This window comes from Microcaecilia unicolor, chromosome 1, assembly GCF_901765095.1.
Source record: "Microcaecilia unicolor chromosome 1, aMicUni1.1, whole genome shotgun sequence".
Classification (NCBI taxonomy): Eukaryota; Metazoa; Chordata; class Amphibia; order Gymnophiona; family Siphonopidae; genus Microcaecilia; species Microcaecilia unicolor.
Genome location: NC_044031.1, coordinates 605,517,577 through 605,534,949, shown reverse-complemented (window position 1 = coordinate 605,534,949; position 17,373 = coordinate 605,517,577). Strand labels below are relative to the sequence as shown.

The 17,373-nt window shown below is 46.8% G+C and overlaps 1 protein-coding gene across 3 annotated transcripts in view; it reads right to left on the bottom strand.

Moving 5' to 3' along the window:
- Positions 1-17,373, bottom strand: part of SLC45A4 (solute carrier family 45 member 4) — a 166,241-nt gene that overhangs the window by 61,157 nt on the left and 87,711 nt on the right. For all 3 annotated transcript variants that reach the window (XM_030219634.1, XM_030219625.1, XM_030219644.1), the window contains one exon: positions 16,538-17,177. In XM_030219634.1, coding sequence (XP_030075494.1) covers positions 16,538-16,769 — 232 coding nt within the window. In that variant the 5' untranslated portion in view covers positions 16,770-17,177. The remainder of the gene's footprint in view (positions 1-16,537; positions 17,178-17,373) is intronic.

Genomic DNA, 17,373 nt, shown 5'->3' with positions numbered 1-17,373 from the left:
GCCAGGGGGCTGAACAGGGCTCTTACTGGCTGGATCAAAATCAGCTCTCAGTCTCCACCTGCTGGTAGGCGTGCATAACCAGTCAGGAAAGAAGGGAAAATTAGGTTCTTACCTTGGTAATTTTCTTTCCTTTAGTCATAGTAGATGAATCCATTACGAATGGGTTGTGTCCACCTACCAGCAGGGGGAGATAGAGAGCACTGAAAACCATAGTGCCTCTTGGCCAGCTAGCTCCATCGGCCTCTCAGTATTTGAGGCTTCCAAAGCAGTGTTACACCGCAAAGTAGAACAACATGAACTTTCCTCACAGCGAACGAACGCCCCAGAACAGGAGCAACACCACAAAGGAGGGACGAACTAAACCTCCTGTAACAGAACAGAAATCCTGAAGACTGTTTTCCAACTTCTCCTAATGAGGGAACATATCTACAGGAAAAACTGAACCCAAAACAGCATCAATCAAATCAAAATCAATCAGGGAGGGCTCATGGATTCATCTGCTATGACTAAAGGAAAGAAAATTACCAAGGTAAGAACCTAATTTTCCCTTCCTTATCATCAAGCAGATACATCCCATTCGTAATGGATTCATCAAAGCAATCCCTAGATAGGGTGGGAACAGGCCACACCACGCGCCAGCATTTGTGCTCCAAAATGCGCATCCCTCCTGGCAGGCACATGTCGGGCAAATGAGAGCTTAGATGCCCATGTCGCTGCACTGCATATTTCTTGAAGAGAGTGTGCTCCAGTTTCAGCCCAAGAAGAGGAAATCGCTCTTGTGGAATGTGCCTTAAAGGCTTAAGGCGGAGGCCGGCCGGACAGCAGATATGCTGAAAAAATAGCTTCTTTGAGCCAGCGGGCCATAGTGGCTTTAGAGACGGGAGACCCTCTGCGAGGACCTGACAACAAAACAAAAAGGTGATCAGGTCCTGAAAGCATTTGACATGTGCAGATATTGCAACAGAGCCCTTTGCACATCCAGACGGTGCAATTGCCCAAAAGATTCCGGAAACTCCTCTCTAGAAAAGGACGGCAGGAAAATAGGCTGGTTTAGGTGAAACACTGAAACCACCTTAGGCAGAAAAGAAGGCACCGTACGTACCATAACTCCGGACTCTGAGAATTGCAGAAATGGGTCTCGACAGGACAGCGCCTGGAGCTCAGACACCCGTCTCGCCGATGTAATGGACACCAAAAAGACCGTCTTTAGGGTCACATCCTTCTCCGAAGCTCGCCTAAGCGGCTCAAAGGGCGAACACTGAAGGACCTTTAAAACTAACCCCAGGTTCCAGGCCGGACACTGAGACCGCACGGGAGGACAGAGCTGAAGCACCCCTCTAAGAAACTGTGCCACATCCGGATAAGCAGCCAGGGAGAGGCCAGCCACCTTCCCCCGAAAACATGCTAAGGCTGCCACTTGAACACGCAGGGAATTAAAGGCCAAGCCTTTTTGTAAACCATCCTGCAAAAAGTCAAGTATCAGCAAGACAGAAGCCCGCATGGGTGTAATCGCTTTAGCAGCACCAAGCCTCAAACTTACGCCAAATCCGAGCATAGGCAACGGAAGTGGAACGCTTGCGGGCCTGAAGGAGAGAGGAGATGACCTTTTTGGAATATCCCTTGTCTCTCAATTGCACCCTCTCAATAGCCATGCTGTAAGACCAAAGCGGCAGGCGTCCTCCATGGTTACCGGCCCCTGTGACAACAGGTTCGGTACCAGAGGCAACAGAAGGGGAGCCTCTACCAGCATCCGCCGGAGGTCCGCATACCATGGCCGCCTGGACCAATCCAGGACAATGAGAACCACCTCTCCTTGATGAAGCCGAATCCGCAGGAGTACTCGCCCTATAAAGGGCCAGAGGGAACACATACAGGAGGCCCTGAGGCCAGGGTTGAGCCAAGGCATCCAACCCCGCCGAGCGAGGATCTCTCAGTCTGCTGTAAAAGCACAGGACTTTGGCAATTGTGCTTGACGCCATAAGATCCGCTACGGGCGTCCCCCATTTGGTACAGATCTGAAGGAACACTTTGTCAGTTCCCACTCCGCTGGGTCGATTTGATGCCTGCTTAGATAATCAGCTTGCACGTTGCTCTGACCTGCAATGTGAGCTGCTGACAGAAACTGCAGATGTAGCTCGGCCCAGTGGCATATCTGAGCGGCCTCTGTGGCCAGTGGTTGACCGAGTGCCGCCTTGTTGATTTATGTAGGCCACTGCTGTCGTGTTGTCCGACAGAACTCTGACAGCCAGTCCCCTTACAGGGTCGTGTGAAAGGCCAGAAGCGCCTGAAATATCGCTTTTAACTCCAAGCGATTTATGGACCACTCCGACTCCTCGGGTGTCCAGAGACCCTGGGCATGCCTTCCCTGGCAATGTGCTCCCCAGCCCTTCAGGCTGGCATCTGTTACCACCAGGCACAAATCGGGGAGTGCTAGCGGCATTCCTCGCCGCAGCATGCTGTCTGAGAGCCACCACTCCATACTGAGTCGGGCCGCAGCGATCCACGCGAGTCTGCACTGGTAATCCTGAGAAATTGGAGACCATCGAAGCAGGGAACACTACAGAGGTCTCAGGTGCGCTCTCGCCCATGGCACCACTTCGAAGGTGGCCGTCATCGACCCCAATAGCTGGACTATGTCCCAAGCTCGCAGGCGAAGCATCCTCAGAAGCAGACAGACCTGGTTCTCAAGCTTGCACCGCCTTTGCTCGGGTAGAAAGACAAACCCCGAGGCTGTGTCGAACCGGACCCCCAAATATTTTAGAGACTGAGAGGGGGTCAGGTGACTTTTGGATATATTGACGACCCAGCCCAGAGATTGAAGTACTGAGACCACTCTGGCTGTTACATGACTCTTCTGCAGAGTCCGCTCTGATGAGCCAGTCGTCGAGGTATGGGTGAACTCGGATACCCTCTCGCCTGAGAAAGGCAGCTACTGCCACCATTACCTTGGAAAAAGTTCAGGGAGCTGTGGCGAGGCCCGAAACTGGAAACGTTTTCCCAACACCGTAAACTGGAGAAACCATTGGTGCGGGGGCCAAATACGAATGTACAAGTAAGCTTCTTTCAGGTCTAGAGACGTGAGAAACTCTCCTGGCTGTACCGCCGCAATGACGGAGCGCAGAGTTTCCATGTGAAAATGCCGCACTCTCAGTGACTTGTTGACTTCCTTTAAGTCGAGTATGGGCCGAAAACACCCTCCTTTTTGCGGCACCTCAAAGTAAATGGAGTAACGGCCGTAGCCGAGCTCGGCGGGAGGCACAGGACCACCGCCCCGAGGTGCAACAAGCTTTGCAAGGTCTCCTCTACCGCTGCCCATTTGATGGCAGAACCGCATCGAGACTCCACAAACACGTCTCTCACCGGGGCATTGAATTCTAATCTGTAGCCATCTCTGATCAGGTTCAAAACCCACTGATCTGAGGTAATCTTGACCCATTCCTCAAAAAAGAGGGAAAGACGTCCTCCAACTGCAGGAATCGAGGAGTGGGCCGGCGTACCATCATTGAGAGGGTCGCCCATGAACTCCAGGCTTTGAGCCGGCCGCTGCGGGACGTTTGTCCAAGCAAAAGGAGTTCCTCTGCTGAAAGCGGGCACGTGAAGTAAACCCAGAACGCCCCGGGCGGTACCTTCGAGCTTCACGGAAGCGAGGTCTGGAAGAGGAGGGAACCGCCTGACCCTTGGAAGAAGGCCGCGGCCTATCCCCGGGTAAGCGCTGGGGTTTAGCATCCCCTCGGCCCATGACAATTTCCTCCAACTCCTCACCAAATAGGAGAAGGCCCTGGAAGGGCAACTTCACCAACCTTTGCTTAGAGGCCATGTCAGCTGCCCAATGCCGTAGCCACAGAAGGCGGCGAGCGGCCACTGCCACAGCCATCTGTTTAGCCGAAGCTCTGACCAGATCATAGAGGGCGTCAGCCAAAAATGAAAAGGCCGACTCCATCCACGGTGCCACCTCCGCGAGGGGCTCCGCTCCACCTCCGGCCTGTTCCACTGCCTGTTGCAACCAAGCAAGGCAGGCTCAAGCAGCATAACAATTGCACACAGATGCCTGTAAAGCTAGGCCTGAAATCTCAAAGGACGGCTTCATTGCTGATTCCAGACGCCGGTCCTGCATGTCCTCAACTGGGAGGGTAGTCTTCTTTGTCACAGCCGTGACTAGGGCATCCACTTTAGGCACAGCCAAGCGTGCCAAGTGCTCCTCACTAAGAGGGTATAAGTGCCCCATTGCCCTGGCAACTTTCAAAGGCCCCTCAGGGTCAGCCCATTGAGCCGAAATATGCTCTTGGATGGAGTCATGCAAAGGAAAGGCTCGAGCAGGCTTCTTAGTACTTGCCATCCTCGGATTACCAGAAGAGGCTTCGCCCATCACAGGATCTTCAATAGAGAGGGCCTGAAGGGCATCAGAAATAAGCGCTGGCAGCTCCTCGCGGTGGAAAATCCTAACTGCAGTGGGATGATCTGGATCCAGTGGCAATCCTACACCTTCCTCTGGCTCTTCTGACCACAAAGGCCTGCCAGACCCCTCAGAATCCCCACAGCCCGACCACGGGCGGTGCATCCTATATGGCGCCCGCTGCCAGCTCCACAGAGCGGGAAGAAACATCACTCGCCATGCTCGGGCCGGCCCTGACGTCTGAAGAGCACGGTTTACAGAGCCCCGCTGCGGATCTGCGCTTGCCACAACGTGAACAGCGCTTAACAACTTCCGCAGCCATCGCCAAAGACAGCGAAAATTCAAAATGGTGGATCCGCACCAAAAACGCCCCGATCGCAGGCCCTCCCCAGAGGAGCTACAAGATTCTCTTACCTCACCAGACCGAGTCCCAGAGCTCCGGTCATGCTGCACAGACAGAAGAAAGCCTCAGAATCACAGCGCTAAAAAGTGTGTCGGGTTTTTTATTTATTTATTTATTTATTTTTTAACGCTGTGAGGAAAGAGGCAACAGCTACAGAGGCACTCCGGAGGTTCAGGAGAGTGGGAAAGGCAGGGATAGGGCAAACCTATATGCCTGCATCCTCATCGGGGGCCGGGGTAAGGCAGGGAAAGGGCAAACCTATGTGCCAAGTGGGCACCACCAGCCACAACACCCCTGCTACAACTGGCAAAAGCACAGGAGCCTCCCCAAGCAGATTTCTGAAGGAGCTGAATAAGCTGCATCCAACCCTGCTGGGGAGATAGAGAATACTAGGAGCAGATGGAGCTAGCTGGCCAAGAGGCACTATGGTTTTCAGTTCTCTCTATCTCCCCCTGCTGGTAGGTGGACGCAACCCATTTGTAATGGATTCATCTGCTTGATGACAAGGAACATGAATTTTATAACGCTTTTTGCACACAGAAAAAAGGGCTTTTATAAAATTTATGCACATATACAATTAAACATAGGTGTATGGAAAGTATGCACCTACCATGTGTATAGGTCTGTGCTTATCCTATTTTACTTATTTTGCTCTTTCGAGATGCTCCCAATCGTTTTGATAAGTGAAATCCGAAAAGGTGCCTATTTTCTAAAGATGACGTAGGCACCTACTGCATTTATAAAGAGGTTCTTACAGCTACTTCCCATAGCAGACTAATGCTGATGCACACATTTACACCTGCTCTGAAGTTGGCGTAAATGTGTGTGTATACACAAGTATAAAATGTGTTTCTGCTCCACCTACAGTATACACCCGAGCGCTTTTCTAATTGGGGCTGGAACCTCCATTTGGAGTCACAACCTTGGTGAGCCTTTCATAGATAAATTGTTATTCTGCATCTCTTGGAGTCACAATTTTATTTGACCATTATCATGGGTCACAGCCACAAAGATGGCTATGAAACAAATATGAGTTAGAAGGAAGCTACATAGAATTTTTCCCCTCCTAAGGATTTTGACTGGTGCTCATAAAATTCCTCTGGAAAGTCAATAGGGTAACTGAGTTAGTCAACAGAGGCAGATTCAGACTGAGTTGGAAGCCCAACATGGGGAGATCCTCAACCGAAAAACTAAGGAAAAGAGATAATGCTATCTAAATTCTACCAATTATTTCACTTAAAACTGAATGCCAGAAAAGGTCAATTGTGCAAACAGCTTAAAAGACATGGCTTCCCACACCCAAAGCCTGTCAGGTTTTCAAGATCGTCATGATTATGCAGGAGATCACTTTGCATATCATAGATCTCCAATGCATGCAAGTCTCATTTATCTGGAAATTCCAGGAAGTTTGAAAGTCCTAATTCAAGTCAGAGTATCAGCCATACACTGAACCCAGGGAAGACACTCTCTAGCTGCATGTGAACTGCACACTGAAGCTTGCAGCGATAAGGATCGAGGTCTACAAAATCCCAAGTAGTGTAGAACGAGTAGAAGTGAATCGATTTTTTAACTTTCAAAAAGATGACTAGGGGACATGGAAATACTTTTAACACAAATAGGAGGGAATATTTTTTCACTCAATGAATAGTTAAGCTCTGTTTCGTATCTGGGTTTAAAAAAAGGTTTGGACAAGTTCTTGAAGGAAAAGTCCATAGTCCGCTACTGAGACAAACATGGGGAAATCACTGCTTGCCCTGGGATTGGTAGCATGGAATGTTGTTACTAATTGGGTTTCTGTCAGGTACTTGTGATACGAATTGGCCATTGCTGAAAACAGGATAGATAGACCATTGGTCTGACCCAGTATGGCTATTCTTATGTTCTTATCTTGCACATCCTTAAGTGCTATTCCACCCTCAACAGGTAGGGTTGTCTTCTTGGTTACTGCCACTACCAAAGTATCCATCTTGGGTAACTTCAGTTTCTCTAATTCTTTAGGTGCCAGGGAATATAACCAAGCCATAGCCTAGCCACTCAGACTGGCATCTGGAGTATATCACTGTGCCGAAATCAATTCCTGCATAATTTCATATACAGGAAAAGATTAGAAGGAGGGGAGCTTTTTAGTGCTAGCCATCATAGTATTAGCAGACAAGAAGAACTGAGGGGCAGAGGAAATACAGCACCTTCAGTGGCTTGGTAATAAACGCTGGCAGCTCGCTCCTCTGTGAAAAATCCTCACTGCAGTAGGATCAGCAACCTTATCCCCAATAACCACTCATTCCTCCAGAAGACGACGAACAAGAACAAAAACAAGATGACAAAGATGACATCTTGAAGGGCCAAGAGCTCAATTCAACCACATTGGGAGCCTAGAAAGGATTGTGGTAGCATTCATTCAACATGCTACAGCTGGTGAAACATTGGTATTTTTCAAGCTTGTTGGAACCCAAGAATCTTCAAGTGTGCTAAAGGTGTTTAACTGTAGAGTTACATATGCTACCTAGGGAGCGTGTGCACCATAGTCTCCTTTCCTTTCAGCTCCTAATCAGGGAGAACTCATTACACTTAAGGTGTAACTTTCCTTTGATCTCAATATTTCCCCACACATTGACATTTGTCGCTTTGAGGAGAACTCATTCATTGCAAGTGTATTTTGATCAAAAAACCCTGAAGACACCACCAGCTGTCACCCCAGCTGAGGGACTTGGCACTATCAGGTATCATCCTTAACCTCCAAGAAGCACAAAGGTATCAGAACCCCCTACTCAACTGCCACCTGGATGAAAGAAGCCAGGAGCTACCAATCAGGCACCAGACAGGAGCTGCACCATCCATCCACTAGACTACAGAGCATTCCAGGCTACACGAGGCCCTTAAAAGGTAAAGGAACTGTTTATTTTCTATGTCTTCCGCTGATGAATGGACAATCTATTAGTATGGAATTGATAACAAGGAATCCATGTTAACATAAATGGCCAACTCATACAACACACAGCTGTTAAACTCCTAAACAAAAGCTAAAAAAAAAAAACCCACCACCACCATATCACCCCTCTGATTTGGTAACATTGGAAGATTACCTTAGCACGCCATGCTTTTATACAGGTATCAACTAAACCCCCTACTCAACTGCCACTTGGATGAAACTGGCCAGGAGCTTCACCATCCATCCACTAGGAGACTACAGAGCATTCCAGGCTACACAATACCCTTAAAGTGGAGCTTAGAATTTGGCTACTTCAGAAAAGCTATGGTTAATTGACTGCTGCCCTCTACTGTTTTGGCAGCAGGATTCAGGAATAATTCAATCCAAATAGTTAAAAGGTAGGAAAAATGCACAAGGAAGGACTGAATGTTATGCTACTACTTCACACCTTTCCTCTTGTCTGTATCCCATAAACCACTACTAAATGGACTTGGGAAAATCCACAATTCCAGGAATAACATGTATAGAATGTTTGTACGTTTGGGAAGCTCGCCAGGTGCCCTTGGCCTGGTTTGGCCGCTGTCGTGGACAGGATGCTGGGCTCGATGTCTTTTCCCAATGTGGCATTACTTATGTACTTATGTCTGTGTTCTCTTCTCTCCAATTTGTTAGCCTTACCTATTGTAATTTTGTAAACTGAAATGTTTTCCATAAATAGTAATATACCAATTTACATAAAATAAAACTGCCTCCATTTCTATCCCCTCCTTGGATATATTTTAGGCTAAATAAATCACAAAACAGGAATATTTAATGCAAGGTCTCATGTCCGTTACACCAGAACACAGATTGGCTTACATAAATCATGGTCTCTTGCAGCAGCAAATGTACTGAAGCTCACTATACTTCATAACAGTCTTCGTTAAAAACTTCTCACTTAAGTTTTTAAATTCCACTCCCCCCCCCCCCCCCCCCACCTACTCCTTTCTATTGAGAAAGGAGGCACTTTTACTTTGTTTTACTGCTTATTTGATAAGAGAAGGACAGGAAGCACACACTTCTAGACACCTTAGAGTTAGTTCTAGGTCCATTAGTGACATTCAGAGTACTTAACATTGGAGGGGGGGGGGGGGGGGCAGCAAATTGTTTTATAGGTAATATTGCCTTAATGGAATGTTGCCAACAGGGACCAGAAAGCTCTCTTTATAAGTGCTGTACTACTGTAATCTTTCTACAATTCAGAACCAGTTGTGTGACACTTTGTTGAAATATTTTCTACCTCAGGACTGTCTTACAGTTAGTAAGGTTATTAACAGCTACTTACAGTTTAACCTTTTCAGGGACATCACAATCAAAACACATGTACTGTCTGAATGCTACACAAAGAATTTTTCTGTAATGTGTTTCCTGAAAGTGCGTGAAATGAAGTCAGAATAAACTGACCTCCATTCCTTTTTACATTTTATTCTACTACTGCTAAACATTAAACTAGACTTAATGGGCAACTGCCATATATGTTCTGCACTCCATCTGCTCTCTGGCCAAATGGCAAAGCTCTGTGGCCTGCTGGTAGGACTGGATGTAGGCAATGAGCATCAAGGCCTGAAATGTCTTTCTCCCAAATGAGTCAAAGGTCCTAGCCTCCCTACCTGGGGTGCAAAGGCACAAGACCTGGAACTCTTAGCCAATTTGAGAGTGGATTTGACCAGAGTGGTGCAGCAACTGTGCCTACTCGAATCCAGGAGCCTTTTGGATATAGTACCTTGTATCCACCTTCTTGGGTGTGACTTGCACTGAGAGAGGAAACATGTAAACTTCCCTTAGAAGACTTGTAACCCAGAACAGGCAACATCTCTGCCATGGGCTCCTCAGACGTCTACAACTTAAATGGGTTGGCAGCCGCTATCTCCTTAACAAAACCTGTGAAAGAGCCCCTTCGTTGGGAACTGTTGTCTCTTGAGAAGGGGAGGGATCGGAGAGCATTCAATAGGTCGCCTCCAACTCCCAGGAGAAGTTCCAATCATTCTTCAGCATAATCAGATCTTGCTGATGGTGACTACTCTGGCCTCTGCCTAGTGGAGCGATGTCCGCGCCCTGAAGAAACTCAAGGTACAGCCCTACTCTCAGACTCCGGGGAAGCTTCCTCCCCCATTATCAAAGGTGGTACTATATGCAAAATTGACACCTGTTGAGGTGACTGCGTCTAGGATCTCTGCCGGCACTGACGAAGCCCCCGGAGGAGCTAGGGCTGTTGTGCTGGCGACACAAGCGCCCTCAATGCCCGAGTGGAAGGCCACTGCAAACTGTGCCAGCTCCTCTCTGATCATGTTCTGGAAACACTCAAAGGCGGGCATCGGCAAAGGCATGGGAGCTAGGAGACAGGCAGCCTGAGAAGGTGTGTCAAAGCCAGTAGCTGGGACCTGGCCACATGGTGACTTGTGCACCAGCACCTCTTCTGAAGAGGGGGGAGTGCTCCTTGCTCTGCAAGCATTCCTTGGTATCAGAGGGTCCGATGCCCCTGTACTCCTGGCACTGTGTTGAGAACTGATGCTTATACTTCTTGAGCTTCCTCCGATGCATAGAGTCCTCCTGATCCTTCTGTGCCAAAAGGACGATGTCAAACCCGTGCTGACCAGTCCCAGGGCCTGCTATCAATGCCCAATGTCGAGACAGGTGGAGACCTCCTCACTGCCGGTGCACTCCCAGTGGATGATGAAGTGTGAGCAACCATGGAGCTCAATGCTATCAGTGCTAAAGTTGATGTATCAGCCTTCAAGGAGCCAAAATGTTGCTCCCATTGAACCTTCCTCGCCTGCTGAGTTCTCACTTGCATTGCAAACAGAGAATAAGCAGAGAGATCATGGTCAGGTCCAAGGTACCTGATGCACCAAGAGTGTGGGTCTGCAATAGAAATCACCCAGTTACACTGGGCACACTTCTTGAAGCCACCGGGGAGGTCTTTGAGACATCAAAAAAAAAAGAATTACGGCTAAATTAAACTATCTTGAGCAAGAGAAAAAAAGGGCAGAATTCAAATTGAGGCCGGGGCTGCAGTCTAACCACATAGCAACACCCGAAAAAGAAAAAGCTGAAAAACTAAGATGAAAGGGGTTTTTTTGGAAAAAGTAAAAAAGAAAAAAAAAATCTTACTTAAATCCTGCACAGGAAAGCACAACTAAATAGTCTCACATGCTGTATAAGGAGAGAGAAACCAAATGCTTCCTCTCAGCTCAATAGAAAAACTAAGACTGGGGAACCCACGCTCACACATCAGGTGGGAAAGCACCAGCGAATGCACGGTGGAACACTGCTAAATGTTTCTACATTACTCGCTAGTCAGCGTCCACACCAGGCTCTGCCAGATGACGTCACCCAGATGTGAGAGAATATGAAGGTCTGCTTGTCCTCAGAGAACAGTTCATGCAAGAATGTATGGGTAGGGAAAGGCAAATTTGCGCTGGTACACAAAAATTGCTAACATTCCCATTTTTACTAATCATGGAAAGGGTTGTAGCAAAACTAGGAGAGTACATGGAGATACACGAGGCACTTTGGAGACCCAATGCTGGTTTTAGGAGGGGTTTTAGCAACGTCTGTTAGATCAAACTGCTGGTGTTTTTGCTACTATAGATCTAGCATTGGCCAGAAGTGAGCCAGTCACTAGTTTTTGATTTTCTTGATATGAAATTTTGTTAAATCTATTAGAAGAGTTAGGAATTATGGGGAAGTGAGACATGGGTTTGAAGGCTTTTTGAGACACAGGTCATTGATGTCTACTTTAAATGGCTTGATTGATAGTACTGAAATACATCTGACATAACACTACTTGTTTCCTTTTCTTGTTTACTGCCTGCTATCTTACCAACAATTCACTCCTACTTCTTGAAAATGGAGTGTTGGGCTAAGCAATATTATCTGATATCAAATGCAGAAAAAACCAAGTTGTAATGGCTAAGATCATCAACTGATGTGTTTTACACTGTGATACGTTTTTGATTCAAGCAAGAATTCACTCTGGAATCCTATTTGAGGGTTCTGGAATGGATCCTCACCTGAATGTCATTCACAGATTAAAAGGGTTTGCTAAATTGCACCAGCTCCAACACAGACGGTATCTTTCTCAAGAACATTTTGTCTGGCTATCACAGCTAGATTATTGTAAATGTACTTTACTTAGGCTGTACAGGTACTTCAATGAAACTAATGTGACTGGTCCAAAACGTGGCACAAGGATGATCTTTGGAGCTTCTAAATTTGATAATACTCCTTTGCTGACAAGATTGTACTGAACCAGAGAAATCTTAAATTTGTAGTTTTTTTTATTTAGGATTCTACAGGGTCAAGCAGATATCTGATATAGCAAATTGAGCTTCCTCAAACAATATATTCTTTGTGCACACACACACACACACACACACATACACACTAGTAAAAAAAAGCCCATTTCTGACACAAATGAAACGGGCGCTAGCAAGGTTTTCCTCGGCTCCCCTGCAGCCACCCATGTCCAGCGACCCTCCTCTCCCCCTGCAGCCACCCATGTCCAGCGACCCTCCTCTGGACATGGATCAGCTGTGAGGCATGCTTTTTTCCCCCTGGCTATGGTGATGTCAGCCTGATCTACGGAGCCTAGCAGACCAACTCGGAATGAGCCACAGTCCCAGGCAAGTCAGAACGTTGGAGGTGAGAATCTCTCTATATAAAAGGCAACCCCAACGTTCTGAAGCCTCCACAGAAGTTGAGGCACCCGAGATATCCGGTGTGCCCTCGAGTGTCTGCACCGCCCTCGCGTCAAAACGTCATGACATCGAGGGCGAAGCTATAACACTCGGAGGGCCGAAACGCGAGGCGAACCCTGAACAACGCAAATGGGACGGAGGGAGGGTCTGCACCGCCCTCGCGTCAAAACGTCATGACGTCGAGGGCGGAGCTATAACACTTGGAGGGCCAAAACGCGAGGCGAACACCAACCCCCAACAAGGCAAGTAGCTCGGAGGGACGGAGGGAGGGGGCCCCTTGCTAGCGCCCGTTTCATTGCGCTCAGAAACGGGCATTTTTTCCTATTATATAAGAGATATATATATTTTTTTTTAATATAATTTTAGAGATCTCATAGAAGAATATAAGAGCTGGTATCCTGAGAGCACAAAGAATATATTGTTTGAGGAAGCTCAATTTGCTATATCAGATACTTGCTTGACCCTGTTGAATCCTAAATACAAAAGTACAAATTTAAGATTGCACTGGTTCAGTACATATATATTCCAGAACTTGTGGCTCCTGCTCCAGTTGATCAACTGGTCCCCATTTGAGCCTGTCCTGTGGCCGTTGTCCAGGAGACATACCTGGTGGTGATGGGTCCCTGTCTCTGATTCCTGCCTGGGGTTTCCTCACCCCTCCCCCATTGCCTGCTGCCTTTGACCAGAGACTGTTCAGTAACAAGCAAGTAAAGGCTTCCTTTACCTTTTTGGTGACACCACACGGTGACTGCCTTAAAAAGGTCATACACAGCCTCCGCCAAATAGGCTAAACCCAACTCCAGCTGAGTGGCATGGGCAGCCTTCCATGAGCTAGCCTGCTGATACCACTACAAACAGGCCCATGCCACAAATGAACTACTACTACTACTAATTTCTACAGCGCTACTAGACGTACGCAGCACTGCAGGTGGATGCCTGAAGCCCAGGGCAGCCACCTCACAGGCCTGCTTCAAAGCCTGTTCCAGCTTCCAGTCCTGCAGGTCTTTCAGGACAATGCCACCCTCAACTGGCAAGGCAGTCTTATTCACTACCATCACCAACAAATCCATTTTAGGCAGGCTCAGATTACCCTTTTCCTCAAAGGGTAAAGGTGTGCCATGGCCTTCCCCACCTCAAGGCCGTGTGCAGACTGTTCCATTCTGCCAAAATCAGGTCCTGAATGACCGGATGCATAGGAAATACCTTGGACGGACCCCTCAGGCCCTTGGTGTTCTACAGGACTGGCTACCGGCCTGTGCCACCAAGGGCTCCTCAAGAGTGCTGCCAGGGCCTCAAATCAGGAAGCTCCACTCCTCCTTGTGCAGCAGCCTAAGGACCCTAGGGTCATCACTCTCTCCTGGAGAGAGCTCACCCTCCTCTAAAGGTTCCCGCAGAAAGGGCCCTCTGAGCATAGAGGCCACTTCCGAACACGGAGAATCCTGGATCCAGGAATCATCACAGCCCTCATATATATCCAACCTCTTGGGGGTAGAGGGAGCTGCCAAAACACCCACAGCTGCAGAAACTGGGGAGGAAGCTGGCACAGAAGCCCTCTGCTTCAGCAAAAAGGGCTGGTGGAGCACCAACACTAACTCAGGCAAAAACAGGACACTGAACCAGAGCTCCCTCCCAAAGCCCCCCCCCCCAATCACTAGTCCCTCCTGCGCAGAAACATCCAGCTCCGAACCAACCAACATGGCTGCTGTTCCTGCCTTTGAAGAGGTGAATAGCACTGCCGCCAAGTTGGGGAGCACAAGGCTGTTGAACGGAGCTGCAGCTAACCACTCACACGCCACAGCACCTGCATCCGGTTCCTCCCCAATGCTTGGGGCTGCCGTTCTGCACACTGTGCAACAGCCTGAGGACAAATGACGGCCTCCACACATGGAGTAGCGCTTCACTCCCTTGGCAGGAGCAACCATTGCCACCATGTGGTCTTGAAGAGAATTTGTTTTTTTAAAAACAGCCGGAGAAGCACACCTGCAGAGGTCTCCCTGCAGCTGTAAGCACCCAGCTACTGAAGCAAATCTGAGGCCGGGAAACACCTCGAAGCACCTGCCCTTCTCCATCCTGGCTGCTCCGGAGGGCCAACGCAAAACCAGGAAGGACAGCTGCACTAGCCTGAACACATGAAGACAAACTGACCTCTGGTTCACGAAAAGGTAAAGAAAGCTTTTACTTGCTTGTTGCTGAACAGACTCTAGTTAAAGGTGACAGGCAAAGGAGGGGGGGGGAGTGGAGAATGGTTCCTGCCTGGAGTTTCCTGAGAGACAGTGACCCACCAGCACCACCAGGTATGTCTCCTCCACATCAGCCATATGACAGGCTCAACTGGGGACCAGTTGATCAACTGGACCAAGAGCCATAAGTATTGGAATAATAGGAAGAAACGTAATGGAATGACATTTACATTCTAAGCAGGAAAGTGTTGGAATGCCCTCCCCTCTTTTATTAGATCAGACACTTGCTATTTAAAGTATAGAAGACTTGAAATAAAAAGGGGATTAGCTAGCATATTTCTTTGTATTGGTATCTGCGAAGAGCCTCTTGGTTTGCAGTGGAATACAAATATTTTATTGTACTGTATTCTATAAAACACATTCATTTTGTCAGCATTCAACCACCCTGGACAGTAAAGAGATTAAGCTGAAGGACCCCCCCCCCCCCCCCCCCCCCCCACACACACACACAAAAAAATGTTCTTTAGAGGAATTCATCTAAATCAGGGTTGTCCAACCTTGGTTCTCAAGGGCTGCAATCCAGTACTGTTTTCAGGATCTCCCCAATGAATATGTACAAGATCTATTTGCATGTACTACCTCCACTGTATGCAATTAGATCTCATACGTATTCATTGAAGAAATCCTGAAAACCTGACCTGGCAAATGCTGAAGTTGGACACCCCTGATCTAAAAATTGTCACAGGAAGTATTTCATATTGTAACATAGTAAATGATGGCAGATAGACCTGTACGGTCCATCCAGTCTGCCCAACAAGATAAACTCATTTACATGGTATGTGATACTTTATATGTGCACCAGAGTTTGGTAGATAATTCGTCCTCAAGAGTCTAATAGGTCTAACATATATCTTTGTTGCTACCCTACAATATACAAATTGAACTGTTGACTGTTCACTGTGGACATCTTAAATACCGTAGGATGGTCTCGCTTTCAAAGACCAAAATCTGTCTACATCATATCTACAGAAAAACTATCATAAAAAGGTTAGGTAGGGGTAAAATTCATTCTCAAGGGTGCTTTATAAACCTAATTTTGACAAATACTAAGCATGCACTCTCCTTATAAAATAAGTGGTTTCAATTGAACTGTAACTTTATATTTAAATTTTTTAAAACTTTCCATAGAGTTTACAGCTAGAATCTCTATAGACTGTGATGTTTTTCATTGGGTAAACATGGGCTTTTGAGACATTAGGACTCTTTCATATATCAAGAAAAAAAAAAATGTATACGTTCTCAAAAGCTTTTACATTAGCCAATAAACGCTGCACAACCTACAGAATTCCATTTTCTTAGAGACCAAATATGGCTGCTAGAATGTTGGTCTCCAGTTCTAGTAAATACTTAAGAGAATACATTTAGAAAATCTAAAAACACACTATTTTGTACATTATATTGGGAAGTGGAATATTACATTATATGCCATTCAAGGAAGCAAGGGAATGTACGTAGCCTGGAAAATGCCTTCAGCTTGGTTGTTATCTTCAAACCTACAGCAGGTCCCTGTATCTTAACAGCCATACATCTGGAGCATGGGTTTGCAAGTTGGTCCTCAGGATACACCCAGCCAGTCAGGTTTTCCGGCTACCCACAATGAATATGCATGACCAACTTGCATGCATTGCCTTCACCACATGGAAGTCTCTCTTGCATGCTCACTGGTGGGTATCTTGTGTCCTGTGGACTGGGTTGAGAACCTTTGCTCTAGATGCATCCATAGCATATCCAATAAAGCAACATGTTTACAACAAAATTAAAATGCATCTAAAGAAAAAGACTTTCTGAAATCCAGCACCAAGAGTTGCGCTGACCATTTACAAAGCCACTCACCAATCTGCAACAATACTGGTGTTACCAAGGCTGTCTCCATGGCATAGCAAAACTCTCTGCCAAACATTACTGCACCATGCATCACCCACAAGCGAATAGGGATTCGGTCGATAGAGCTCTCACTGATAGTCTCATCTGGGGTCTCATGTTCCTTTTCTTCTTTTAGTGGTGCCACAGGTAGTCCCTGAACTTGCATAGATTCCGACTCAGCATTCTGGGGAGCCATTTTCATTATCACAAAAATATATATTCTTATGAGCTATATATATATATATATATATATATATAAATACTATCAGATATTCAAAGATAAATGACGATGCCGTCTTGTCTTCCAGCTTCTGTTATGTTCCTGGTGCAAATAATACTTATATTCCTGTTTGCCGAAGGAGATTCTTCACAATTTTTCATGTAGCTATGGGATGAGCAGCAAACCAGAAAGATATTTGGTAGAAAACAAACATATGGCTTGATAATTTACTGTGAATTAGAGTTAAAAATCCATAATTGCCATTCAGTTAATACCAGTTTCATTATTTCCATTGAAGAGGTGGTGAAGTTATTTATTTTGCAACAAAGAAGTGGAAAGGCAACAAAGACAACTAATCCACTGTTAATCCCCATCGAGTGGCTGATTAATCTAGAGAAAAAAAAAAAAGGAAAAAGTTAAAATGTTTACAGTAAAAATGTATACAGTATTTTTGATCACCTTCTATTGTCCACCAGCCTGTTTTTGTATGTGGATGTGTTTTGTGGCACAAGTTTCCTCCTCCATTAGGCTACAATACAAACCTCCTTTCACTATTTGATAGGTTCCCATGCATGTCCTCCATCCC